This window comes from Bos indicus x Bos taurus, chromosome 19 (assembly GCF_003369695.1).
Source record: "Bos indicus x Bos taurus breed Angus x Brahman F1 hybrid chromosome 19, Bos_hybrid_MaternalHap_v2.0, whole genome shotgun sequence".
In the NCBI taxonomy this organism is placed as follows: domain Eukaryota; kingdom Metazoa; phylum Chordata; class Mammalia; order Artiodactyla; family Bovidae; genus Bos; species Bos indicus x Bos taurus.
The window spans coordinates 29,293,313-29,319,773 of record NC_040094.1 but is presented as its reverse complement, the minus strand read 5'-3'; the positions used below and the strand labels follow the sequence as shown (position 1 = coordinate 29,319,773).

At 47.9% G+C, this 26,461-nt stretch overlaps 1 protein-coding gene across 2 annotated transcripts; it reads left to right on the top strand.

The window, feature by feature from the left end:
- The first annotated feature begins 11,506 nt into the window (after nt 1–11,506).
- On the top strand, nt 11,507–24,362 carry CCDC42 (coiled-coil domain containing 42). Of its 2 annotated transcripts, XM_027519269.1 has the most exons (7): nt 11,507–11,798; nt 12,084–12,189; nt 12,549–12,653; nt 13,266–13,463; nt 18,542–18,763; nt 18,989–19,147; nt 24,074–24,362. In XM_027519269.1, exons 1-7 carry the CDS (start codon nt 11,716–11,718, stop codon nt 24,149–24,151), a joined length of 951 nt encoding a protein of 316 aa, XP_027375070.1. In that variant the 5' UTR covers nt 11,507–11,715; the 3' UTR covers nt 24,152–24,362. The 2 variants fall into 2 exon arrangements, with proteins under 2 accessions (XP_027375070.1, XP_027375071.1); XM_027519270.1 differs by lacking the exon at nt 18,542–18,763 and having other exon boundaries at nt 11,716–11,798.
- The last annotated feature ends 2,099 nt before the right edge of the window (nt 24,363–26,461 follow it).

Sequence of the window (26,461 nt, the reverse complement as noted above, 5' to 3'; positions counted from 1 at the left end):
AGGAAATCTTTAAGTTTAGTGGCTTACCACTAAATTATACTGAACCAGGACTGAAGCCTAGGAAACCGGACTTTGAAATAAGAAGTTAAAAAAGGCGGAAGATGGGGATAAGTGGGTAATAGAACTCAAGGGCTACACACTTCAGAGAATATGTGTGTGTGAGTTGCTCAGTCATGTCTGACTCTCTGTGACCTCATGGACTGTAGCCCACCAGGATCCTCTGTCCATGGGATTTCCCAGTCAGGAATATTGGAGTGGGTAGTCTTTCCCTTCTCCAAGGGATCTTCCCGACCCAGGGATCGAACCTGCATCTCCCTGCAGCTCCTGCATTACAGTCAGATTCTTTACTGCTGAGCCACCGGGGAAGCCCTGATCCAAGGAAAGGAATGAATAAAAATGAATAAAGCCTTGGAGATCTATAGGGTATCGTTGAGCATATGAGCAGACACGCAGAAGAAGTCCCAGAGGAGAAGAGCAAAATAAAGAATACTTTAAAAAAATTTATGGCTAAACTCTTCCCAAACTTTAAACTTTTTATTTTGTATTGGGGTATAGCCGGTTAACAATGTTGTGATAGCATCACATGAACAGCAAAAGGACTCAGCCATACACATACAAGTATCCATTCTCCCCCAAAGCCCTCTTCCATCCAGACCGCCACATAACATTGAGCAGAGTTCCCTGTGCTCTACAGTAGGTCCTTGTTGGTTATCCATAAAATCTTCCCAAATTTGAGGAAAAGAATGTTTCATTGTACTGTGTCTAGGTGTGGGTTTTTTGTTGTTGTTGTTGCCTTTCCTTCTTAGAGATGAGATTTTTTTTTCAATTTGAGGTCTCTTCTGGACACTTTTTAATTTTTTTGGTCACATATGCAGTATGTGGGATTTTAGTTCCCCGACCAGGGATTCAGGAAATCAGTCCTGAATATTCAATGGAAGGACTGATGCTGAAGCTGAAACTCCAATATTTTGGCCACCTAATGCAAAGAACTGACTCACTAGAAAAGACCCTGACGCTGGGAAAGATTGAGGGCAGGAGGAGAAGGGGACGACAGAGGATGAGATGGTTGGATGGCATCACCGACTCGATGGACATGAGTTGGAGCAAGCTCCAGGAGTTGGTGAAGGACAGGAAGCCTGGCATGCTGCAGTCCCTGGGGTCACTAAGAGTCAGGCACGACTGAGCAACTTCACTTTCAAGCACTGGAGAAGGAAATGGCAACCCACTCCAGTGTTCTTGCCTGGAGAATCCCAGGGACGGGGGAGCCTGGTGGGCTGCCATCTATGGGGTCGCATAGAGTCAGACACGACTGAAGCGACCTAGCAGCAGCAGCAGCAGCAGAACTGAACTGAACCAGGGATTGAACCCATGTCCCCCACGTTGGGAGGATGGAGTCTTAATCACTGGACCGCCAGGGAAGTCCCTGCTATGGACATTCTTGGTCATTTTTTTCTTCAAACATTCATCCCTTCCCATTTTTTTCTTCTTAAGAAATGTTCATTATTACTTTAGCTTTTCTGTTTTTTTAACCTCAGTCCTCTGTATATTAGCTCTTATTGTTAATCTGTTTCTGACACCTTCTGAGAGAGTTGCTGAAAAAGGTCTTCTACCTACTAGTTGTTCTTTGTCTGCATCCATCTACTGTTCAGTGCATCCATTAAGTGTTTCACTCAGTTTTCAAATCCAGTATATTGTTTGAATTCGTTCATCTTTTATGCTGGCCTCTAGCTTCGTGTTTCCAGTATCTTCCCTCCTCTCTTTGAGAATATTAGTTATATTTGCTTATTTTAAAATGATTTTATTTACTGATTTATCTTTGGCTGTACTGGGTCTTTGTCACTATGTGGGCTTTTCTCTAGTCACGGGCTACTCTCTAGCTGCAGTGTGCGGGCTTCTCCTTGCGGTGGCTTCTCTTGTTGCGGAGCATGGGCTTGAGGGCGCTCTGGCTACAGTAGTTGAGGCACACGGGCTTAGTTGCTCCACAGCATGTGGGAGCTTCCTAGACCAGGAATCGAACCCGTGTCTCCTGCACTGGAAGGTGGATTTTTTACCATTGAGCCACCAGGGAAGCCCCATTTGTTATATTTATTTTAAATGCTTATTCCTTTGATCCATTAGTTCTCTTTCCTTCGATACAGGTTCTTCCGTCCATTCCCTTTCTTTTATAACAGGTACCCTCCTCAGACATCTCAGTATTTTTCCCTCCTGAACTCATGTGTTCTTGGAACCGTCAACGACCTTGGCTGGCAGTGTGTCCTTGGGCAGTCAGAGAGTCTGTCTGAAAGCAACCACTCCACTTTCCCTCTCCCAACCAGGCAATACTCTTTCTCAGTGAATCTTCCAGAACCTCCTCCCCAGACACTTTCTTTTCCAGGGGCTGCCTCCCTCTCGTAACTCCCCATCCCTTGGAAGAGGGAACATTCAAGTGTGTCTAGCTTGGATGCCCCTGTATCTGCTCCAGTGCTGCCTCCCTATTCCAGGCTAGCATCACATTGACATGGGCTCATGCTATTTTCTTTCAATACAGTGAAAGTAGAGAGCACAGTGATTTTCCCCAGAGCAATGTGAAGGAGAGAAATGGCACGGTCCAAGCCCTATTTTATGGTATCTGGCCCTCTTCTGCTCTAGACTACCATTGTTGTTTAATCGCTCAGTTGTGTCGGACTCTGTGACTCCATGGACTGTAGCCCACCAGGCTCCTTTGTCCATGGGATTTCTCAGGCAGAATACTGGAGTGGGTTGCCATTTCCTTCTCCAGGGTATCTTCCCGACCCAGGGATCAAACCCATGTCTCCTGCATTGGCAGACAGATTCTTTACCACTGAGCCACCAGGGAAGTCCAGACTACGATTAGAAAGAGAGAGAGAGAGAAAGAGAGCGATCCAACCTCTTTCAGTTTTCCTAGGGTTTTCTTATTCGTTTTTGTGTTTGGTTCAGGTGTCCATCAACTTCCCTCCCACCACTGCAGCATCTCAGGACAGGACCAAAGATTAGCCCCTGGTGTGGAATCTCATGGAAACCTGAGGTCAGCTTCATTTGATGTTACTGAAAATGAAGCTTAATCTCCAAGTCTCCATTCTTTTCTTCTCTGTAATGAGAAGTTTGGAATAGATGATCTCAGGTTGTCCTCGCTCTAAAATTCTGTGATTCCATGTGGTACACATGGAGGCGGGAGGTAAGAGACATTGAGATATTTTAAGACCACTCAGTTTCCAAGGAGATAAAGAGACTTTTTTTGGGGGGGGACACCCAACAAGAGAGAGAGTTATTAACAAAAATGAATGTCAAGTTAGAGGGTGGAATGTCAATCAAGTTTCAAGGAACGAGAAGACGTTGTTGGCAGAGAAAGAGATGTCACAAGAGAAAGAGAAAAACCACTGATTGGAAAGAGGCTTGGAGAAGAAATCAGCAAGTGTTGAGATTGACGAATGCGATTAACCCACCATGGGAGCAGATGCCATCTTTTCTTTCTAATTTATTATTAAACATTTCTGACTTACCAACATACTACGCAGAATAATATAATGAAATCTTATGTCCCCGGTGCCCAATCTAAAACATTACTCACGACCAATATATAGTAACCTTGTCTCCACCATCACCAGAGGTAGTCGGCATTACCCTGTTCACAGTTTATCATTCTCAGTAGTTCTTTATGCTTTTACTGCGTATATATGTACTCAAGGGCAATATTTTATCTTCAGAGAAATCAGGTTTCATGCTTAAAGACGGAAGTGTGGGGACTTCCCTGATGGCCCAGTGGTTAAGACTGCCTTTCAATGCCGGGGTTGCAAATTCAGTTGCTGTTCGGGAAGCTAAGATCCCACATGCCATGCAGCCAGAAAAAACAAAGCATAAAACAGAAGCAGTATTGGAACAAATTTAATAAAGACTTTAAAAATGGTTCACATCAAAAAAGTCTTTAAAAAAAAAAAGACAGACATATGACAATATTGAAATACTTATTTGAGGTTAAAAAAAAAGTGTCAGAGCTGGAGTCTCAGGCGAGGAGAATAATGGAATAGTTGGAATAACTTGGATCAGAGCACAAGAAGCTTCTTCCTGCTCATCAGATTGTCCCAAGGTGATGACATGGTGACTGGCAGAAGCTCCCGCAGAGAGACAGCATTGGTCAGCTTCCTGATGGAGAGAGCTGCCACTCCTAGAACATCAAGGTCAGGAGGAAAGGGACGGTTTCTGCTGCTGCCCAGCAGAGCTGTTAGTCTGGACCACTGGAAGTTTACCTCTCAGAAACACCAGTGTTGAGAAATCAGACATCAGAACACAGCAGGGAGTCATTTACAATGTCCAGGACAAGTCCCACAGCACACTGAGGTTTGGGGCCAGGCACCAAGGTCAGAGCTGGCCCATGACCAGTCACTGAGATGAATACCACCAAGGTTCTGCGTTATCCTTTCCCTGTAAGAGGCCCTTGAAAGTGCCTCTGAAGGCGCGTGTCACCCTCAGGCTCAGCAGACTGCCAACACGGAATAACAGAATCATTCCGTGCAAAGATGGCTGGGGTCAGGGGGGCCACCGGCCTTGCACAGTCCTACGAGTGACAACCTACCTGGGCCATCTGTAGACAATCCAGCCTTGCCGGGTACACGACTCAGCCCTAAACCCCCCGCCACTGCAAAGAGATTAAAAATGCACTCCATCGACACAAAGTGTAATTTGCATCAACACTAAATATAATTTGGGGGTGGGGGGAAAGAGAGGATTTTTGTAAATACACTTTTGAAATTTTGGTCTATGAATAACTCATTTAATTCGTGATTTGCTTTGATTTTCTTCCAAAACTCTGTGCATAATTGGGAATTCTTGAGAAATGAGGAAATCAAATCCACAGATTACTTTCAAATGTGTGAAATGCTGTATGAACGCTAAAATTAACAATTCGTGGAGTTGGAATACTCTGTTTGTATGCATTTAATTAAAACATTTATTCTTCATTTTGTGGTTTCCTTTCTGTATTCTAGAGCCAATAATCATTTCCAGGCTTCAGACATAGTTGTAAGCTCTTGAAAAGCTCATAGGCCCTGGGCCCACAGGGCCTGGAGAATAAACAACCCAGTTGAGGAGATTTTATGGGAGATGCCTGGGTCTGTGGGCACTAGTTGGCTCCTTGTCCCAGTTCCCTCCCTCTCCCCACTTATGGTCACTTATGGTGTTAGTGGGACCAGCGTCCTGAAGACAACATCCCCAGATAGAGTCACCGGAGGCTTGTTTCCTATTTGCTCATTCAACCTCTGTAAGAGGGGAACCTTGTTTTGTTCACTGCTGTGTCCCCAGCATAGGAGAGTGTCAGGCACATCACAGGGATCCAAGTATTTTATATATATATATATGTGATTTATTTTTATTTCTGGCTGTGCTGGGTCTTTGTTGCTGTGTGGGCTTTTCTCTAGTTGCAGCAAGTGGGAGATACTCGCTAGTTGCCGTGCACAGGCTTCTCACTGCGGTGGCTCCTCTTGTTGCGGAGCACTGGCTCTAGGGCACACTGGGCACACAGACCTCAGCAGCTGTGGCACGTGGGCTCTAGAGCACAAACTCCATAGTTGTGGCTCACGGGCTCAGCTGCTCCACGGCATCAACGTCAGTATGTGTTGAATTCATGCTTATTACTGGGAAATGGGATTAGATTGATGAATCAGTAGGGCTCCAGCTGCATCAACATTGTTTGAATGATGGACAATGAGAATATATTCACTCATTACTCTTCTAATTCAAAAATAACATAATTTCACAATGGATATCACTTTACACCCATCAGGATGGCTCCTTTCAAAGAAACTCAGAAAGAACAGGTGTTGGTAAGGATGTGGAGAAACTGAAACCCTTGTGCATCGCGAGTGGGGATGTTATGTGGTACAGCCGATATGAAAAACAGTATAATGGTTCCTCAGAAAACTGAAAATAGAGCTACTATATCAGCCAGCAATCACTCTACCAGGGATATACTCCAAGGAAATGAAATGAGTATGGCAAAGAGACGTCCGTGTGCCTATGCTAATTGCAGCACTAATGCAGTAGTCAAGATGTGGAAGCAACCTAAGTGTCCATGAGCCAATGAGTGGCTACAAAACTGTGGTGTATATACGGACAATGGAATGTTATTCAGCCTTCACAAAGGAAGGAGATCCTGCCATTCGCAACGACATGGATGAACCGTGAGGACATTATGCCATGAGAAACAAGCTGGACAGAAACAGAAACTGCATGATTTCACTGATATGTTGAACCTAAAAAAGCTGAGTACAGAGGAATAGAGAGGGGAATGGTGGGACCAGCGGTGGGAGTCTTGGGGGAGAGGGAGAGGTTGGTCCAAGGGTACAAAGTTGCAGTTACGTGGGATGAATAAGAATAGAGATTTAGCATACAGCATGGTGCCTATAGTTCATAATACTGTACTAAAGCTGGAAATTTGCCAAGAGGGTAGATTGCAGGTCCAGACACACAAAAATGGTACCTATGTGAAGTATCGATGTTAAGTTGTGGTTGAGCGTGGTTATCATTTCACTAGGTCGATATATATCAACTCTTCAGGTTATTCTCCTTAAATATATAACATTCTTATTTTAAAAATAAATGTGTATATATTTTTCTTTTTTTCCAAATACTTAGCTAGTTCTCCCAGCACCACGTGTTGAGTAGTCCACACTTCCTCCACTGGCTGAATGCCACATGAGCATACAATGCATACTTACATAAGCTCGGATCTATTTCTGGGCTTTCTATTCTGATTCATTGCATCAAGGGGCTCTATGGGTTCAACAAAAAGAGGCTCTATGGGTTCAACAGACCTCCAGATGTGTGTTTCAACCTGTTTTGTTTGGGGCCAGAGTGCAAAAAGAGGTGTTTTTTAAGTCTGTGAATTTTTTTAATTAATTTTATTTTTGTCTGCGCTTGGTCTTCGTGGCTGCGTGAGCTTTTCTCTAGTTGTTCCAGCCGGGGGCTACTCCTCCTTGCCCTTGCAGTACGCCGGCTTCCACTGCGGTGGCCCCTCTCGTTGCAGAGCACAGGCTCTAGGCACCCGGGCTTCAGAAGTTGCAGCACAGACTCAGCAGTTGTGGCGTGTGGGCTTACTTGCTCCTTGGCAGGTGGAATCTTCTTGGACCAGAGATCCAACCTGAATCCCCTGCCTTGGCAGGCAGATTCTTATCCACTGCACCACCAGAAAAGTCCAAGCCTGTGACTTTTAATATCTTTAGGGATTCCATAGAGTCCAGTGTCTTTGGTCTAAGACATTCCAGCCCTGTCTTAAGACCAAATTACTTGCCCAAGCCCTTAGATCATTGAGTTTTTTCTGCCTGGAGTATGATGCTAGCAACACAGTTATCATAGTTTTATAACACATTTTAGTGTGCCGCAGTGAACATTCTCTTGTCAGTCTTCCCTTTCAATATTCCTGTAAGTGCTCTAATTCTCCAAGTAAGCATTATTTTGTCAGCTTCTGGGAGAAAAAAAAAGTCTGGGGCTTTGATTGCAATCACATCAAATTCCTAACTCCATTTGGATGGAATTTACCTCTTTACAATATTGTCATCATTCAGAAATGCTATAAGTCTCCACTCAATTCTTCATTTATATCCCTCAGTAAAAATTTAAAAATTTTCTTTTTAAAGATCCTGCATATTTCTTGCTAAATTTATTTATTTCTAAGAATTTCTTTTGCTGCTGCCAATACGAATGGATATCTTTTTCTATCATTTTTTTTCAAGATTACAAGAGTAACGTGGTCATTGTATGAAAAAAAAAACCAATATAGAAATATAAATAACCATCACCACACTCCCAGAAATATGGTGTCTCCAGAAATATGGTGCTATCCTCCTAGGACTGTACTTACCACACACACACCCAAACACACGCATGCATGTACACGTGTGTACACACACAGGCAGACTAGGTCACACTACACATTCTGTTCTGCATCTTGCTTTTGTCTCATAACAATTTGTCACAGAAATATGTTCATGCATATAAGTCAAGCCCAATCTCCTTTTAAATTGCATAGAATTACATTCAATTCTTACCATTTTTCATTAAGTAACCATTTCCCTGGATTTTCACAGTACATGACCATAGCATCTGCCATTATTTAAAAAAGAAAAAAAAGGAAGGAAACTTAATTTTTTGATCTTTTTGCAGTAGCCAGAGTATCCAAAACAATGTTAAATGATCGTAGTGACAGAAGAAAATCTGTCCTGTCTCTAACTTTAACAAGAATGTCTTCATGTTTTAAATAATTTTATGTACTTATTTGGGATGTTCTGAGTCTTGTTGCTGCATGGGCTTTTCTCTAGTTTTGGTGAGCAGGGGCTGCTGTCTGCTTGCCATGTGCTGGCTTGTCCTGCTGCAGAGCGCAGCTCCAGGCTGCCCAAGCTTCAGTAGTTCCGGCTCCTGTGCTCTAGAGCACAAGCTCAGTGGTGGTGGCACACAGGCTTAGTTGCCCTGGAGCACGCGGGATCTTCCCGGACCAGGGATCAAACCTGTGTCTCCTGCACTGGCAGGCGGATTCTATACCACTGAGCCACCAAGGGAAGCCCCAACAAGAATGTCTTTAATGCAAATTTTAATGTTATCTGTTGGGTTCAGATATTTTTTATCAAGTATATACAGGGTCTTTGTACACTAATAATATGGAATTTAAAAAATCAGGATGGATGTTGAATTTTTCAATGCCAGCTTGGCATATATCCCAACGATCATGTCTTTTTCTCCTGAGGCATATTGATAGAATTAACTTTATTCATATTAAACCATTTTTGTATTCGTGGTCCTGGTGAATTGTTTGTTTAACGTCATAAAGTGGTTTTAATTTTGGGTTTTAATTGAAGTATAGTTGATGTACAGTGTTGTATTAGTTTCAAGTTGCAGATATTTTCATTCTTGAGATTGTGACTGGCCTGTTTTTCTTCTTTGTTTACAATTAGTTTATAAAGCTCTTTCTGCTTACTTCCAACCATTCTTTTAATTCTCAAAAGAAATACAGCACAAACTGGTTTGATGCCCCTGGGAACACAGTCAAACCACATCACTAGCCCCTTGCAACATAACCAGCCACGTGACTGGTTCCCACCAGAGGTCAGTGAATGGACATGGCGATGAGTTTGTCAAGAGCAGAAGGGCCTTTGCTTTGCTTTCTCTCTCTCCCTTCCATAGTGACCTTGGAGATGATGGAGCTGCAAGATGGAAGGGGCTTAGACCCTTCACTGCCTAGGAGAGAATCTCCCAAAAGATCCACCCAAGGAGAATCCACACTGGACCTTGGTAAGCTATTGAGGCTTGAGGATGTTTGTTACAGCAGCTAGCATCAATATCATCATATAGCTGACAGTGCAGGAAGTTTCCATAGCATCCGTTTTGAAACATTTTTAATATAGTTTATTTGCATGAGTCCACTTATATGGAATATAAGACACACAGAGAATGCAATATAACAGAAATAAAGTGGTTCCTCACACCCAGTACTCTGTGAATACCTATTAATAGCACTAGACTGCTCTATATGGCAGGATAATATTAATATTTTTTGAGACTTTAACCTAGATATTTTTTCCTCCAGATATTTTCCCCCTCTCCCTTTTCAAAAAGATCATTCTCTCAGAAGGAGGATGGAACAGAACAGAAAACACAAAGTTTTTTATGCCTAACTTGGTTTCCAACCACCTAAATCCATCAGATTTTCCTGGATGCCTCAGAAGCAAATATCAAGATGGAAAAGTGGGGAGTGAGGGGGTGGTAAGAAAGCTGGGCTCACCCAGGGAAAGAAGAAGAGGGGGGTCAGAGAGAGTACAGATTTCTGTGAACCCCAGACAGCACTGCATCTTCACCCACATCTCGGGGAAAGGTGGCAAGACCCCAGAAAGGGATGGTGGTGGGTGATGGGGGGATGAAGATTCTCACAACTTCTGAGCAAGGTACCGAAGCGGCAGAAAGAGCTACACAGGCATGTTCATGGCAGGATGTGATGCGTTAGCTGCTGCCTATATGCACCAGTTTGGCCCTGGACCGCCGGATTTGTAGATGCAACCAAGGATGTGTCAATATACCACGGCAAGCAGGTGGTTCGAGAAACAGAGAGCCTCCTCCTCAAGGACTGGCATTACATACCCTCGAGGGGGAAAAGGAGGGAAACCCCCGATCGACTGTGCCAGACTCTAGGGATTAAGGAGAGAAACACACTCCTTCGAAGCACTTAAAATCCTTTCTGGTGCCCTTATTACCCTGCTGGTCTGTTTCTTGGGGTAGTTCCCGGTGGGGAACCATCTCCGGTGGAGGCGCTTAGGCGGGAGTGGGATGGTTGAAGGAGTGGGTGTGTTCTGCGTGGGGTAGGGGCTGTCAAGCTGGCTCAGGAGGGGGGGCTGGGGGGTAAGAATAGGAGAGGGCGGAGTGGGCGGCGCCCCCAACCACGTCTCCTCCTCCTCCCCCCAGGCCAGGATTGAGGGCGGGCTCGGGCGGCCAGCAGGGGGCGCCAGAGGACCGTCAATGCCGCGGAGTGGGCTCGCCGCCCTGCTCGAAACCCCGGTCCCACCCGGGCTCCGCGTCCCAGACGTACTGTATAGGGCATGCGACCGGCGAGGGTTGGGGAAGCAGAGGGAACCGGGCGAAGCCCGGGAGCCTGTGGCCGGCAGCGGCGGGCTCGAGGTCACAGCCGTTACCTCTGGGCAGGGACCCCAGGGTGTCCGCCTCACACACAGGGTCTCAGATTTAGACGGGGACCTCGGGGCAAATGAGCTGATGCACCATCCCGTGATGGGATCAAAGAAGGCAGGCTTCATGAAGCAGACATGTTCACTATCTGACATTTATGTCAACATTTATGTGATATTTTTGTCGCATTTTGGCATTTCTTCATATTTTTCCAACCTCAAGACAGGACATTGGTATTTTACCCTTCAAGGGGGCCTCCTCCATCTTTCCAGGGGGCAGCTTCTGTAGTCCCCAGACTTCTTGCCCATCTCCCTCCTGCCCTGGCCGACCCTCCAGCCCCCACCCACCCCTCAACACACACACCCCTGCTCGTTCTTCCCCCACCTTTCAGGCCTCCCCCAAGTCCTATGCTTCTCTGTCCACCCCCATCCCTGACTAAACTCAGTACCTCCCTTCAGTTCTTTTCTTAACCATCTGTCTCAGCCCCAGCCCTGCCTCTCTCTCTTTCTCTCTTTCTCTCTCTCTCTCTCTCTCTCTCTCACACACACACACACACACACACACACACATAAGGGAGCCCAGCCGGGAGGCCCCGGGGCAAGGCTGCCCTGCATAAGGTCACCTCTACCAAACCCCTACCCTCATCAGCCATGGATGCCTAGCCCTTGCGTCCCGGCCCTGAACACCAGCATCAAATCAGGCCTAACTTCTTCCCAGAGCTCCTGGGGGAGTAAATGCAGGGGCAGAGAGTCAGACCCCAGCAAGTGGGGTCAGTGGGGACAGGGGTCAGAGGGCAAAGCCTGAGTTCTGCCTGTGGTTCACAGAACCCGGAGACCTGTTGCTAGGTAACCAGGTCTCCCAGCCCCTTCCCAGCACATCCTGAACTGCACATCGGCAGCCTCCGGCCATCTTCCCTGAGTCTCTCAGACACTTGCCCTCTGTGGAATCCTCAAGAGCAGGAGGAGGGGAGAAACAAGCCCAGTCACCACCCCTGAGCTGCACTACCCCCGTTTCACTGCGAAGACTCGGCCCTTGGGCCATTAGCTCACCACCGCCATGAGTCTGGGCATCATGGAGGAGGAGGACCTGGCCGAGTACTTCCGGCTGCAGTATGGGGAGCGGCTGCTGCAGCTGCTGCAGTGAGTGTCAGAGGGCCCGCCCATCCCCCAGCACCCCAAACCACCCAGGCCCCAGCACAGCCCTCTCTCCCTCTCAGCACACCAAGCCCTTTTGCTCAGATGAGTGCTTTCCCTGGCCCATTCCCTGGCCCCAGCACAGCCCTCTCTCCCTCTCAGCACACCAGCCCTTTTGCTCAGATGAGTGCTTTCCCTCCCCACGGGTGCCTGTCTCCACGGGTTCCTCCCAGCCCTGGCCTGCCCCTGGGGCTCAGCGTCCACCGTCCTTCTTGCCTGTGTCTTGGGTAGGAAGTTCCCCAGTATTGAGGACCAGTCGGACTCTCCATCCGTCCGGCTACTGGAGAAGAAGAAGGAGGCCAAGATCATGCACCATGCCATGGAGCAGAAGAAGGAGGTGGGCAGCTCAGGGTGAGGGATGGGAAGGGCCCACCCCTTCCCAGGGAGAACCTGAGGACAGCCCTCCATTTTGTGGGTGGTGGTGGCTAGAGTCAGGCAACCTGGTGATGGTCCAGTGCTTCCTCTGCAGAGCGCAGGAGAGATCTGATTCTCAGGGTACCAGAGTCCTGGGATCAGATCAGAGCACAGGAGAGATCTGAGTCTTAGGGTACCAGAGTCCTGAGATGTTCTGCTCTGAACCAGACAGGGGGTGGGAACTGGGCACCTGGGACAGGGCTCTGGGACAGGGGATGCTGGAGCCTTCCTGGGTTCCCACTCAGGGGCCCTCCCGCCCTCCCTGCTGCCCCCCACCCCTAGACGTTTCAGCGCAGAATGGAAACCCTGAACCTGCGCTGGGAGGAACTGGGCATCAAGGAGGCCCAGCTGAAAGCCCACATACAGAAGTTTGAGCAGTTCATCCAGGTACCAAGGGGCATGGCCTGCTGCAGCCTGGGTACCGCACTCTGCAGTTGTCCCTCCTCCCCCGCCCCCCCACCCCCCACCTCTGCTGTATTCTGTTGACTCCTCATCCTGGGTTGGGAGGTCTCCTGGGTGCTCACCAATGCCTGGAGCTTCCCGCTTTGTGGCCCCGTCCTCTTGCCCTGTTTGTCATTTTCTGCTTGTCAGTCTCCGCTCCTCTAGGGTGCTATTTCCCGCTTCCTTGCCTGTTGTTGGTATGGACAGTTTATCCAGTGAATGAGTGAATGGGGAATGATGAATGAATGAATGTGCCACACTCAGGGCCAGACGCCTGGCGTTACAGAGGTGAACCATGCCCCCAGCTCACCCCACCCCTCCAGACACTGGAGTTGAAGAACCAGCACTGGAGTCCACTCTGAGACAATCACAGAAATCCCCTCAACCAGCCTCATATAACCCTAAGACATGCTTCTCCTTACACCTCACCCCCACTCAGGCAGCCCGGCCACCCCCGTCCATTTTCAAGGTGGACAGAAGCTTCGTGGGGGCCTCACCATCCTGGGCCCCAGGGAGGGCAGGGCCCATGCCTGACTGGCACCACCTCCCCGGCCCCAGGAGAATGACCAGAAACGGATCCGAGCCCTAAAGAAGGCCAACAAGGAGCGAGAGCTCAAGAGGCAGCGCATGCGCGAGCTGGCCAAAGCCAAGCAGGAGATGGCAGTCCTGCGACTGGAGCACCAGCGGCTGAGTGCCAAGCTGCAGGAGTACTCCATCTTCAACAAGTACCTGGAGAAGGTGGTGGAGAACTCCGAGGTGTGTGGAGGGCTGGGGGGCGGGCTTCTGCAGCCCTACCGCCTCGTCCCCAGGGGCCTGGGCTGCGGACCCTCTGTTCTGGGGAGAGGTCTCCAGACGAGGAAGGCAGCTGGCAGAGGGCCCTGGTGAGACTGGACTCATTTCTCAAGGGTGGGGGCCTGGTTGTACATCTTTGTGTGCATGACGTCTGTGGGCCTGCCTCTATATGGGTCACAGGTTCGAGGTTTTGTTTTGAAGCACCAGCAACCAGCTCTGCCTGCCTCTGTCTGATGTGGTCCACACTCTCCCTGCTTCCCCTCCTCTCTGGTGTTTTTGGTCTACGTTGAGAGTACAGGGGCAGAGGGAGGGAAAGAGACTGGGACACACCAGCCTCGTGCAGAGCTGGGCACTTAGCATATGCTGGGCCCTGGGCTGCGTGCTGCAAGTGGAACCTTGCTCAGTCTGCTCGCTAGGCCCCAGAGGAAAGCCATCATCTCACCCTGTTAGAGGAGGAATTGGAAGCTCAGAGAGGTTACGTAACCTGCTCAGGGTTGCACAGCTTGTAGGTGGCAGAGCCTTTGTGTCTAACCACCCCTCTGTAGGCCACTGACCACTGCTTTTTATCAAGGTGCCTTGTTGCCAGAGCTAAGGGAACTGCCCAGCTCTCTGCCCACCCATGCTTCCTGCGGCATTTGACACTGTTGATGCTCCTTTCTGAAATATTCCTGCGCCCTTTCCTATGGGGCTCCTCCCTCTTCCTCCTCCCTTCTGGCCCTTCCTCCTCAGGCTCCTCTCGGGCTCCTCTTCCTTAAGTTCCTTGGATCTTTGTCCCAGACCCTCCACTTTTCTCCCTGAGCAATTCCCTGGGCCTCTGATAGATGTCACCCATGTCGACAGCCACCCACTTGTGTTCTCCACGCCCACATGTGACAGCAGCAGGGCCCCTCACCAGGATGGAACGAGGTATGAGGTGTGCCTTCTGGGCTGTGAGTCTGAGTCCATGTCCTGAGAGGGGTTCAGGGAGACAAAGCACACACAGCTTTTTTAAAAGTCCTGGCAATTTCCATATAGAACCACTAACCTAGTTTATTTATGCGTGAGCCCCAAATCTGTTATTTCCTGCATTCTAAGGTACCTACTATATGAGAAATTGTTCATTTAACAGTTGGTTTTTCTGGGGGTTAGGGGGAGTGAGGGAAGACTACTACATTAAAGCAGTAGATTGATTACAAGACGTGACTCAGATTTAGAGCTGGTAAAATGTGTCTTAGGACCAAGGAGACTGGTCTGGATCTTGCTGGCCCATATCGCCCTCCTAAGCTCAGGCCCCTACATCTAATTCACCGAGTCCATAACTGCTTCTTGCCATCCCCAGGCCAACCCTGCTGCTGGTGGGTCCGTTGCTGGTGAATGGCATGACCACCCACCCACAGCCTCACCAGAACCCAGACCTCACCCTTGACTCCTCCTCCCTCAATCCCCGAAGCCATCAATCAGCAGATCTGGTCTATTCTCCTAAGTATTTCTGGAATCCAGCCCCTGCCCCTTCCTCATTCAGACCACCAGACGTACTTCTTAGGAGTTCAGCTCTGTGTTATTCCTGTCCAGCATTCTGCAGCCAGCGTACTCAAAATCTTTTTCTCTTTCTTTCTTCCTTTCTTTCAAAATATTTAAATCATACTGAAAATTATACAAAATATATAACAACACCCAAGTATCCACCATAGCTCTATCAAATTGGAATTATTTTCTCCTATTTTCCCCCCTTCTTTTTTTTTTTTTGGCCAAACCATACAGATTGCAGGATCTTAGCTCCCCAACCAGGGATCAAACCCAGGCCCCCGCAGTGAAACCACCAAGTCCTAACCAGTGGACCACCAGGGAATTCCCATCAAGCTTGTTGTTATTATTTTGGGCAACAGAATACATTACCCATAAGCTATGAATAGTATGTACATGTCCTTTTATGGCTTTTTTCCAATCAATGATTTTTAAAAAAATTTTTGTATCATGGGAAATTTCAAACATACAAAAGTAAAGAAAATAGTCTACTGAATGCCCATTCAGTTCAGTCCAATTCAGTCGCTCAGTCGTGTCCAACTCTGTGACCTCATGAATCGCAGCACGTTAGGCCTCCCTGTCCATCACCAACTCCCAGAGTTCACTCAAACTCATGTCTATCGAGTCAGTGATGCCATCCAGCCATCTCATCCTCTGTCGTCCCTTTCTCCTCTTGCCCCCAATCCCTCCCAGCATCAGAGTCTTTTCCAATGAGTCAACTCTTCGCATGAGGTGGCCAAAGTATTGGAGTTTTAGCTTCAGTATCAGTCTTTCCAATGAACATCCAGGACCGATCTCCTCATCACCTAATTGCAACAATTATCAACTTACTGTCAGATCCCCATCTCTGCTATTGTGAAGCAGATGATATGTTTTTAACCCATAAGTGCTTCAGTATATCACTCTAGAGCTCTTTGTAACATATCCACAGTACCCATATCACGTGTGTCTGCTTGCTCAGTCGCTTAGTTGTGTCCAACTCTGCAATCCCATGAACCCATATCCAGCTGACGTCAAAATTTCCTGGTATTGTACAAACACTTTTAGTACAGCTAGTTTGTTCCAATCAGGGTCCAAACGAGGTCCCGACTCCAGGTTTGGTTGGTGTGTTTATCAGGTGTTCTAGACATCATTATTATGCTGATCAAAAGAAGCCAGACATACTGTATGATCCCATTGAAATTTTTCAGTTCAGTTCAGTTGTTCAGTCATGTCCGACTCTTCGCGACCCCATGGACCACAGCATGCCAGGCCTCCCTGTCCATCACCAACTCCCGGAGTTTACTCAAACTCATCTCCATTGAGACGGTGATTGATATGTGTAAAAACAGGTAAAATGAATCTTTGGGGATAGAAGTCACAATTCTGGTTTTCTTGGTAGTGGTGGGGGCAGATACTGAAAGGGGGCCAAAGACCCTTCTAAGGTGTTCAGAATGTTCTGAGCTCCCTTCTTCAGTTATTAGCTAGAATACTATGAACACCATCAAGAAAAGGACTTCATAGAGACTTCCCTGGCAGTCCAGTGGTTAAGACGCTGTGCTTCCACTGAAGGGGGCACAGGGAATCCCTGGTTAGGGAATTCAGATCCCACATGCTGTGTTGCATGGCCAAAATGTAGGAAGAAGAAAAAGGACTTCAGAAAGAGAATCTTCCCTTCATCAACTATTTGGTGACTATATTAGCCATAAAGCAAAAGCTTGTTAAATGCTTGACTCTTTGAGTCTCCAGAATAATGAGTTGGTTCTCCAGCATCCTCGACAAGTGCCCTGTAACGTTATTAGTATTATTGCAAACTCATGGGTTTTTAACATATTTGATATGTTTCAATCCTTTGCACTTATTCTTACTGATGTTCAAAGGGTCCCATCATTGGATAATGGGAGCCTCTTCAAATTGGTATCTGAGTGCTTTTGAAATTGGTGTTAAGTTTAGGAGCGGTAGTCCTGATTGCTCTGATGTAGCCCACTTTTTAAATTAATTTATTTTTAATTGAAGGATAAATGCTTTACAATATTGGTTTGATTTCTGCCATACATCAACATGAATTAGCTATAAGTGTACATATGGCCCCTCCCTTTTACCTCCCTCCCACCTTCCTAGCCAATTCTTTTTAACTGTTATATATTGTTGCACCTCTTAGAAATGCAGACCGGAAGTTATCTCTCTGCTCACTCCTCCAGTGGATGCAATCCACACTCCTCAGTGTTTACTGAGCACTTTTTTTAAAACTTCTCCAGGGTGATCTCTCTCTCCCCATCTTGAACTTGGGCCATTCCTACTAAACTCTCTTGCTCATCCTGAATATGCCACACACACCTCATCAGCTTTATCCAGGCTGTTCTGTCTACCTGTACGACTTCCTCACCTGCCTTTGCTCGGCCATCTTCTCTTCATACCTCTGGTCTCATTTTTTAACCACCCTTTCCCTGAAGAAGCCTCTTCTGGCAGTCCCTATCTCCTCTAATACTGAGTTAAGTGGCTCTTGCCCACAGAGGAAGTGTTTGCTGGAAAGGCGAGTTCCCGGAACACCAGTCTATTGCTGGAAATGTCATGAGATGGAGAGAACACTCAGGGAGTGTCCCCTGGGTGGCTGGAAGGCACGTGTTGATAAATCCCCCAGGCATGAGTTGGCATCCTGAAGCTGGTGCTCACAGCGCCTTGAAGGGAGGGAAGGTCGCAGGGCTTTTGTTCTGCTTAGGGTCAGAGACGCGTTGTGTGTGGGGGAAGGGTGGCTGAGCCTGGCCGGGTCCGCTCCTCTGGTACCCGCCCTCTCCAGCCCCGGAGGGAGGCCTCAGCCATTGCTGAACAAACACGAGAGCACCAGGTGCAAGATACTACCTAACACTCTGCCGCGGCCCCATCCCCCAGTCACCGATAAGGCTTATCACTCTGTGTCGTAACTGACTGTTTACTTGTCTGTGTGTCCTACCGCGCCACCGCCTGTGGTAAGGCTTCCTAAAAGCAGTGTCTGGCTGTCTTATCTCCTGCTCTGTCCCTAGCGTTTAGCACACTTCCTGGCTACTAAGTGGTTCGTGGTGCATTCCTGCTGAATAGGCTCATGATTGCCATCCGAGACAGCGCAAAGTCTACCCCGCCCCCGCCCAGCAATGCTCAACCCTAGAATCATATGGGGACCCTTCAGACCGGTTTATTCATCCGGGTCTCTGAGGGTGGAGCCTGGCACGTGGCCTCATTGAAGCTCCCAGGTGATTCCAATAAAGTGCAGCCAAGCCAGAGAACCTGCCGAGCCAGGTGCACATGCTCCCGACATGACACCGGGGTCCACGACCCACACCATGTGACCCACGGCCTGTACCAACTCGGGGGGGTGGTGTGGCGCAGGAGAGACTCCGAGGGCTTTACAGCCTTTGGCCCTTGAACTTAGCCCAGGGCCTCCCTACCAGGCAGAGGCGCAGAGGGTGGGAGCTGGGGGCGTAGAGTGGGGTCGAGGCCCCCTCGGGCGGAGGTGCACTGACCTGAGCCCCCAAACCCCACCACTACCCCGCCCGGCGCCCCCCCCCTCCCCCGCCCTCGTGCAGTTTGAGGAGATCCACGAGGTGATCGCGCGCTACAAGACACTGGTGAGCATGCACCACGACCTCATGCAGTCGGCACAGGAGGGCCAGGAGAAGATTGAGCGTGCCAAGGCGCGGCTGGCACGCTACAAAGAGGAAAAGGACGACGAGATCCTGCAGCACAACAACGAGCTGGCGCGTCTGCAGATGCGCTTCGACCGTGCCCGCAGCGACGTCATTATCTGGGTGAGTGCCGGGCAGGCGGGGGGGACACAGACAGACACACATAGACACAGACACGCACACACAGGCAGGCGCGTAAGGGATACACACACACACACATACCTCAGCACACACAGGTAAGGGACACACATACCAGCACACACACACAAACACGGGTAAGGCACGCACACAAAAACACATACACACCCGCACTTAGCGCTCACACCCCGCCCTCATTCCCCTCCCCAGGAATCTCGCTGGGCGCACATTCAGAACACCGCCGCCAAGAAGACACTCTTGCTTGGCACCATTAAGATGGCAACGCTGAACCTCTTCCAGATCGTCAGCAAACAGCTGAAGGAGGCGACCTTCGTGTCCCTGGAGGACACGCACAAACAGCTGGACATGGTAAGAGGAGCCCAAGTGCCTGGCAGGCAGGCTGGAAGTAGCCATGATGGTTCCCCATGGGTTGAGGGGAGGCCTGAGGGCTAAAGAGCAGTGGTCCTCAAGTTTTCAGAATCGCCTGGGGACTCGAGCTTGTTGCTGGACCCAGCCCCAGAGTGTTGGACTCGGTAGATCTGAGATGAGAAACCATGAATTTTCATTTTCCGCAAGTTTCCAGGTGATAGTTCTGGTCTGGGTTCCACACTTTGAGAACCACTGCATTAGTGCTAAGATTCTGTTGGCCCCATCAACAGGTCAGTAGAGAAACCCATTACTGAATTCCTTAGCTGCTGCACAAGAGTCTTACAAAGTTCTAGTGAGATGCTGAAGGCCTGTAACTGGGGCCCATCCTTGGGGAAAAGAGAACATCTGCAGGGGCGGGAATTAGCAAGGGGGTGACAGTATCAGTCTTATTAGTACCATTCTGAGATTTTTCTCTTTGAAGTAATTGAAAGGAAACTGAAAAGGAATTAACGTTCTCACTGTGTATCATACAAAGCTGTCTGATGCCATGTCTGTGTGCCCCCTGGAATAATCTCACTTCTGACCAAAGGAAAGCCGCATCCCTTAACTTGGGAAACTCTGCACCATGCTTCTTGTGACATGTGGAGAACCATGACGAATTATTTATCCTTTTGGCATATCCTTTTAGCCTTTAGCTCTGCCGTGAAACAGTGGAAAGTAGGCTCCTAAAGGCTGGAATTTCTGTTTGCTTTGTTCTCTGTTGTATCCCCAGCCTCTAGAACTATGCCAGGCAGATAGTAGGCACCACTCAATAAGTATTCAGTGAATGAATATGAAACACAAGCTAATGAAAGCAATTGACTGAGAAGTGCTTTGTCTGTTTGTTTGTTTGTTTTTAAACAGAAAAGATGGGAATTCCCTGGGGGTCCCGTTGTTAGGACTCTGCACTTCCACTGCAGGGGACCCATGTTCTGTCCCTGAACAGGGAACTAAGATCCTGCAAGCCTCACAGCACAGCCAGAAAAAAAAAAAAACAACAACCCAAAAAAACCCAGCAACCTGAAATTCATGAAATGTAAAGAATTTCACCCACTGACCAGCAGAATTTCCTTAAACCAAAGAATCAGCCTGCATCGTAAGGCATGTTAGAACTGAATTATTCATATTAACAGTCCAAAGACTGTAAAGGGAGTTTGTAAGAAAGTTTGTTGTGAAACAGCGATCCTCAAGCTTTTTTTGGTAGCAGGATACCTTTACACTCATAAAATTTGTTGAAGACCCCCAAAGAGCTTTTGTTTATATGGGTTATATCAGTTGATATTTACTTTATGGGAAACTCAAGCAGAAAAACTAAAACTATTTAATTCATTTAAAATGACAGTAAGAAACATGTTAACACAAATAGCATATTTAAGAAATAGATGTATTTATTCATGGCTGCCTTGGGTCTTAGTTGCGGCACGTGGAATCTTTCATCCTGGCGTGAGGGCTGCAGAGTGCCTGGGCTCTGTAGTTGACGCACGTAGCTTTAGTTGCCCCACTTTGCACGAGGGATCTTCGTTCCCTGATCAGGGATCAAATTCACGTTCCCTGCGCTGGAACGTGGATTCTTAACCACTGGACCACCAGGAAAGTCCCATAAATAGCATTTTTAATGAAAAATACATTTTCAAAAAGTATTTTGTGGGATGGGTGGCATTTCAACACTTTGCAAATCCCTAAAATGCTGCTTCCTGAAGGACAGGTGGATTCTCACACCTGCTTCTGTATCCAGTCTGTCATGATAGCCTCTGTGATGGGAACATCCCACTTGGGTAAAAGTCCACGTAGACTCACCAGACAAAAGACAAGTAGCAGAAGTAACAAAAGACAGGTAACACCTTAGCATTATTGTAGAAAGAGTTTTGGCCTTGCAGGCCCCTCTTCCCTGCTGTAGGGTCTCAGGACTCGAGGCGTCCTCAGGCACCTCCGCTTTAGCTGTTGTAAAGAGAGATAGGGCAGGAGGTGGTGATCTCCAGCCCATGGCCCCTGCCCGAGCACCCCCTGTTCGGATAGTAGCTTACAGTCCATCCACTCCAAATTCTGAGTGTTCAGACTCCCTCGACCATTTGTTGTCGTCCCCCCAACCCCCCACCCCAACCCCGGGCATGCTGCATGGCCTTTGGGATCTTAATTTCGCAACCAGGGATCGAACCTGGGATCAAACCTGGGCCCCAGGCAGTGAAAGCACCAAGTCCTAACCTCCGGACCACCAGGGAATTCCTGTTCTCAACCTTGACTTGCCTGCACAGGAATTCCTCATATGCCCAAATGTTATTTTTAAATATCCCACTTGATTCCTGTAGGATATGAGCCTACTGACACATATACGTGATTAAGTAGCCTGAAAAATGGAAAATAAAGACCTAGGAAAATATTGTAATAAGTTGAAACTTTATATAAGATAAATATATAAATAGTATTATAAATAATACATGTTACATTTATAGTAAATATAAGTTAAAATCTAAGGTCAAGGTAAGAGAGAGATGTATGGACTCTTGGTTCTTGGATTCTAAAGGACAGTAGTTCGACAGGAACAGAAGTTGGCTCTGAGCTGCCTTATAACCAGAGGAAAAGCAACACACTGTTCTTGAACCAAAATAAGAAAACATAAGGTTTGCTTAGAGAGAGAGATCCTTTCCCAGCACCTAACCTCTAGCTGAAAATTTTCACAGAGGCTTCAGAGACACTTAGTGAATTATGTTCTCAGTAGCATCCCTACAATGGATGCACGTTGTGGGCTTCAGAAGGGAGTCAACTCATCTAGAACTGGGAGCAGGGTACCACTCAGGGAAAGTGATTCTGCAAAAGGCCAAGACAATTTGCATTCCACTCACTGTCTGTGCAAGGTCCAGCATTATTATCTCTGAATAAAATCCAAACTGTGCTTGGCAAATCCTAGAATCCCAAGGTGATTAAGTTTCCTCCAGAAAAATAAATGGACTCTATGGACTAAAAAGGGGCTTCCCAGGTGGCGCTAGTGGTAAAGAACCCACCTGCCAAGGGTTCGATCCCTGGGTCAGTAAGATTCCCCTGGAGGAGGGAGGGCATGGCAGCCCACTCAGGTATTCTTGCCTGGAGAATCCCATTGACAGAAGAGCCTAATGGGTTACAGTCCATGGGTTTGCAAAAAGTCGGATACAACTGAAGCAACTTAGCACAGCACAGCATGTGGACTAAAAAAATTTAGAAAACAAATGACGTTTTCTGGGTTTAAAATGCAGAACTTCACAGTGCCTTTGCTGTGGCTCTGTCCTGAGACTCCAAGCTGATCAGGTTTCTACAATTTGCTTGCCCACAGGATCCATTTTGGGGTGTGATGACTTACTATAAGAACATAGTTTGGGAAATACTGCACTTGGCATCTCTGTAACCTCGGGAAAGTTACTCTGATTCTTTGTTTCCTCTTTTGCAAAATAGGAATTATGTTGGTAATCGTAATAGTGTTAGCAACTAGCAGGTTGTTGAGAGTTTTGGACAGTCTTTTGGAACACTCTTGAAAAGGAGAAACTGTCGGACTGAGATCTAAGAGGCCATCCAGGCCAACCTTTTCTCCCTCTTTCCTTTTTAAAGATAAAGAAATTGAGTCCCAGAATGATGAAGTGATTTTCTCAGAGTTGTGTCAGGACCCCACGTCGTCTTTTTTGTTTTTTAAATTGAAGTGTAATTCATTTACAGTGTTGAGTTATAATAGTTTCAGGTGTACAGCAAAGTGACTGGTGTGTGTGTGTGTGTATATATGAATGGATAAATACATATATCCATATTCTTTTTTTCAAATTCTTTTCAATTATAATAGTTTAAGATATTGAATATAGCTCCCTGGGCTATGTATCAATGGTAAGTCCTTATTGTTTCTCTGTTTAATATATGGTAGTGTGCATCAGTTAATCCACACTCCCTATCCCTGCCCCCTTCCCCTTTGGTAACCAACCATAAGTTGGTTTTTTATGTCTGTGAGTCTGTTTCTGTTTGTAAATAAGTTCATTTGTACTATTTTTAGATTCCACATATAAGTGATAATCATATATGTCTTTGACTTACTTCACTTAGTACGATGATTTCTAGGTCCATCTGTATTGCTACAAATGGAATTATTTCATTTTTTATGGCTGAGTAATATTTCAGTGTGTGTGCATCCATATATATATATATACACACACACACATATATTTTCTTTATCTATTCATCTATTGATGCAGAACCACAGGTCTTCTAACTTATGAGGCTGTGCTCTTTCCACTGTATCATACTGATTGCATGTTCCTTTTTTAATATTGTTTTTAAAAATTTATTTATTTTTAATTAGAGGATAATGGCTTTACAATGTTGTGTTGGTTTCTGCCATATATCACTATAAATCAGCCATAGGTATACACATGTCCCTCCTTTTTGAACCTCCCTCCTATCTCCACGATTGCATGTTTTTTACAACTAAAGTTAGTAAATAAAATTGAAATTTCCCTTGATGACTCAGCATTAACATAATGTGCCTCTGTTCTGGGTTTCAAGTAAATTAACCTGCTTGAAGGCTATTAACTAGTGGAGAGGCATCTGCCCCGACCCTGGCTGACTCCTTTCTGCTGACGCTTCTATCCCCAGAGTCCTCTGTGGAGCCTCCACCCTGTCTCCCTGTGAGACGGTGAGCCTGAACTTCATCCTCTCACTGCGTCTGCCTCTAGGGGTTCCCACCTCCATCCCTCTTCATTACTTCTAGTCTGCTAAGCCTGATTCTCCACATCAACTAGAATAATTATCAAATGAGGGAAAGTGACCTCAGTCACAGGAAATGGTGACTCCTTACAAGCAGGCTATGCCCAGATGTTTTTGGATGGGTGGCCTGTCACCAGCTTGGGATTGAGTGCAGTCCTTTGGCCTCGCTAGATCCAGCAGTTTATCCAGGACCTGTCAGACATCTGGGCAGAGGTGAAGAAGAAGGAGCTACAGCAAATCCGGGTTTGAAGAGCAGCCGTGGTTCCAGAATGTTCCAAGATGGAGAAGGGAGGGAGGAAGTTGCTGGTGACCTTGCCATCCAGTCAGCCCAGTCCAGCTCCCTGGGACATACTCCCATCCACTATCGTGCCTTCTGCTGGTGAAATCCCTGTTATTCACGTCAGGCCTCAGCCCATCCTATCCCTGAAGACATTAAATGCTATAAGAACTTTGTTCCTAAGTTCTCTCTCTTTTTGGTGGTTTATTCATGGGGAAGAGGGTACACTGAGGGAAGAACCCCCCAAAGCACTCTCTCTGGAAGCTAGTCACTTAGGCTGCTCAGGTTTGATGTCTCCTAGGCTTTGCTGTTTCGGAGAAGGCAATGGCAACCCACTCCAGTGTTCTTACCTGGAGAATCCCAGGGACAGGGGAGCCTGGTGGGCTGCCATCTATGGGGTCGCACAGAGTTGGACACGACTGAAGCGACTTAGCAGCAGCAACAGCAGCAGGCTTTGCTGTTTGCACAGGAAGGATCCACATGGCAACATACAGTGGAGTGAGGACATAGGCCCCTTCTCCTCTGCTACCTCAATTTTTTTCTTAAGTTGGTGTTTCCAGTTGGAGTGCAGAAACTCACCGGAAACCTGGAGGCAGCTTTCCGGGTCAGAGCAGCAAAGGGTTTGACTACTGAGTTTTTGACCATAAGTACAAGGCTTCACGGGCTTCCCAGGTGGCTCAGTGGGCAACTCTTTCTTGAGAGTGAGGAACTCTTTCTTCTCTGACCTCAGGAGGCAGCCCTGCCCTCCCGCTGTCCCCACTGGTCCCCAAGACCTGCAGTATGGTATCAGCCACGCTGATGTAGGAGTAGCAGGCAGGCCTCCAGGTGATGGCATCTTAGCACCTTAGGCTGGAATGATGGCTTCAAACCAGCAAATCTGAACTGAGTGGAGGTGAATGGGAAGCCTCACGGCATGTGTGCTCGGTCGTGTCCGACTCTGTGACCCCATGGACTGTAGCCCACCAGACTCTTCTGTCCGTGGGTTTCTCCAGGCAAGAATGCTGGAGTGTGTTGCCATGCCCTCCTCCTGGGGATTTTCCTGACCCAGGGATCAAACCCACATCTGCTGCATTGTAGGCAGATTCTTTGCCCACTGAGCCACCTGGGAAGCCCGTGAAGCCTTGTACTTATGGTCAAAAACTCAGCAGCACCGTTCTCAGTCATCAAGAGCAAAAGGCAGGTCAGAGACTGGACCGAAAAAGCAGCATTCATTGAGCATATATTTCAGGTTATGTCATCCTGGTGAAAACCATGGGACACCATCAGCCCTATCAGCCCTGAATTACCAAATGGGACACTTGCCCATGGACACTGGCTCCAGATGACAGGGTCGGGAGTCACGTTTGGCCTGTCTGTCCCCAGCTGGTCTCCCTCCTGGCCAGGTTGCCTCCCAGGAGGTAGAGGCAGTGCTGTTTTCCCTCTGGGGCACCTGAGGAGGCAGCCGCAACATGGCTCCTCCCTGTGATCTAAGATGCTCCACAGGAGAGACCTCTATCTCCAGGGGAGTCTTCAGAAATGCCCCTATCTCCGGATCCTGCTGGGGGCAGTGGTCATGGGCAGCGGTCGCCTCTCACCTTTGTGTTCACCGCCTGACAGCAGCATCAATGTCCCCTAGGAATTTACTAGAGAGACACACTCTCAGGCCCCATGCCAGACCGGAGCATCAGAAACTTGGGGGGGGTGGGGCGAAGCCCTCTGTGCCTTGTTAATAACAAGGTCTCCAGGTACAAGCTCCAAGTTTGAGAACCACCGCTTCAGCGTGAGCCAAACACTTTCAAGGACCTGAGGTCGCACCACGTGAAGTCATGCCCATCAGTGATCCTACCTGTAGAGTCCATGCAGTCAGGAGCAGACCCAGCAGGAGGGGGATGCAGACAGACAGACCGACAGCAACGGCTTTGTCCCCACGGTCTGACCTCAGGCAAGGTGGGCGCTGGTTCAGTGGTCTCTGCAAACATGATGTCTTCCTGGCTGATGCTGGAGCTTGAAGCCCCAGAACGGGGTATTTGGGAAGGAAACACAGACGTGAAGTGGAGCAGATGGAGAGTGAGTTGGAACCCACGGCCACAAGCTGGACTCACGAGGGTTGACAGAAACCCATGGTAGTTCATGGCCTCTAAGCCTGGAGGGGTGGGCGTCTGCAGAGGCCTGGCCTAGATTACAGAGCTGAGCGCCCACACTTGGCCCAGGAGCCGGAGACACGGCAGGAGGGTTCAGGGAGGGAGGGGCAGCTGTGCTTCGGATGAGGGGAGTGGGCGGAGCAGGAAGCTTGTGGGAGCTTC

Coding starts and splice junctions, on each gene's coding strand:
- CCDC42 (XM_027519269.1), top strand. CDS start 11,716: ATGAGTCTGGGCATCATGGAGGAGGAGGACCTGGCCGAGTACTTCCGG. Junction 11,799..12,083: donor CGGCTGCTGCAGCTGCTGCA/GTGAGTGTCAGA, acceptor TGTCTTGGGTAG/GAAGTTCCCCAGTATTGAGG. Junction 12,654..13,265: donor AGTTTGAGCAGTTCATCCAG/GTACCAAGGGGC, acceptor CCCCGGCCCCAG/GAGAATGACCAGAAACGGAT.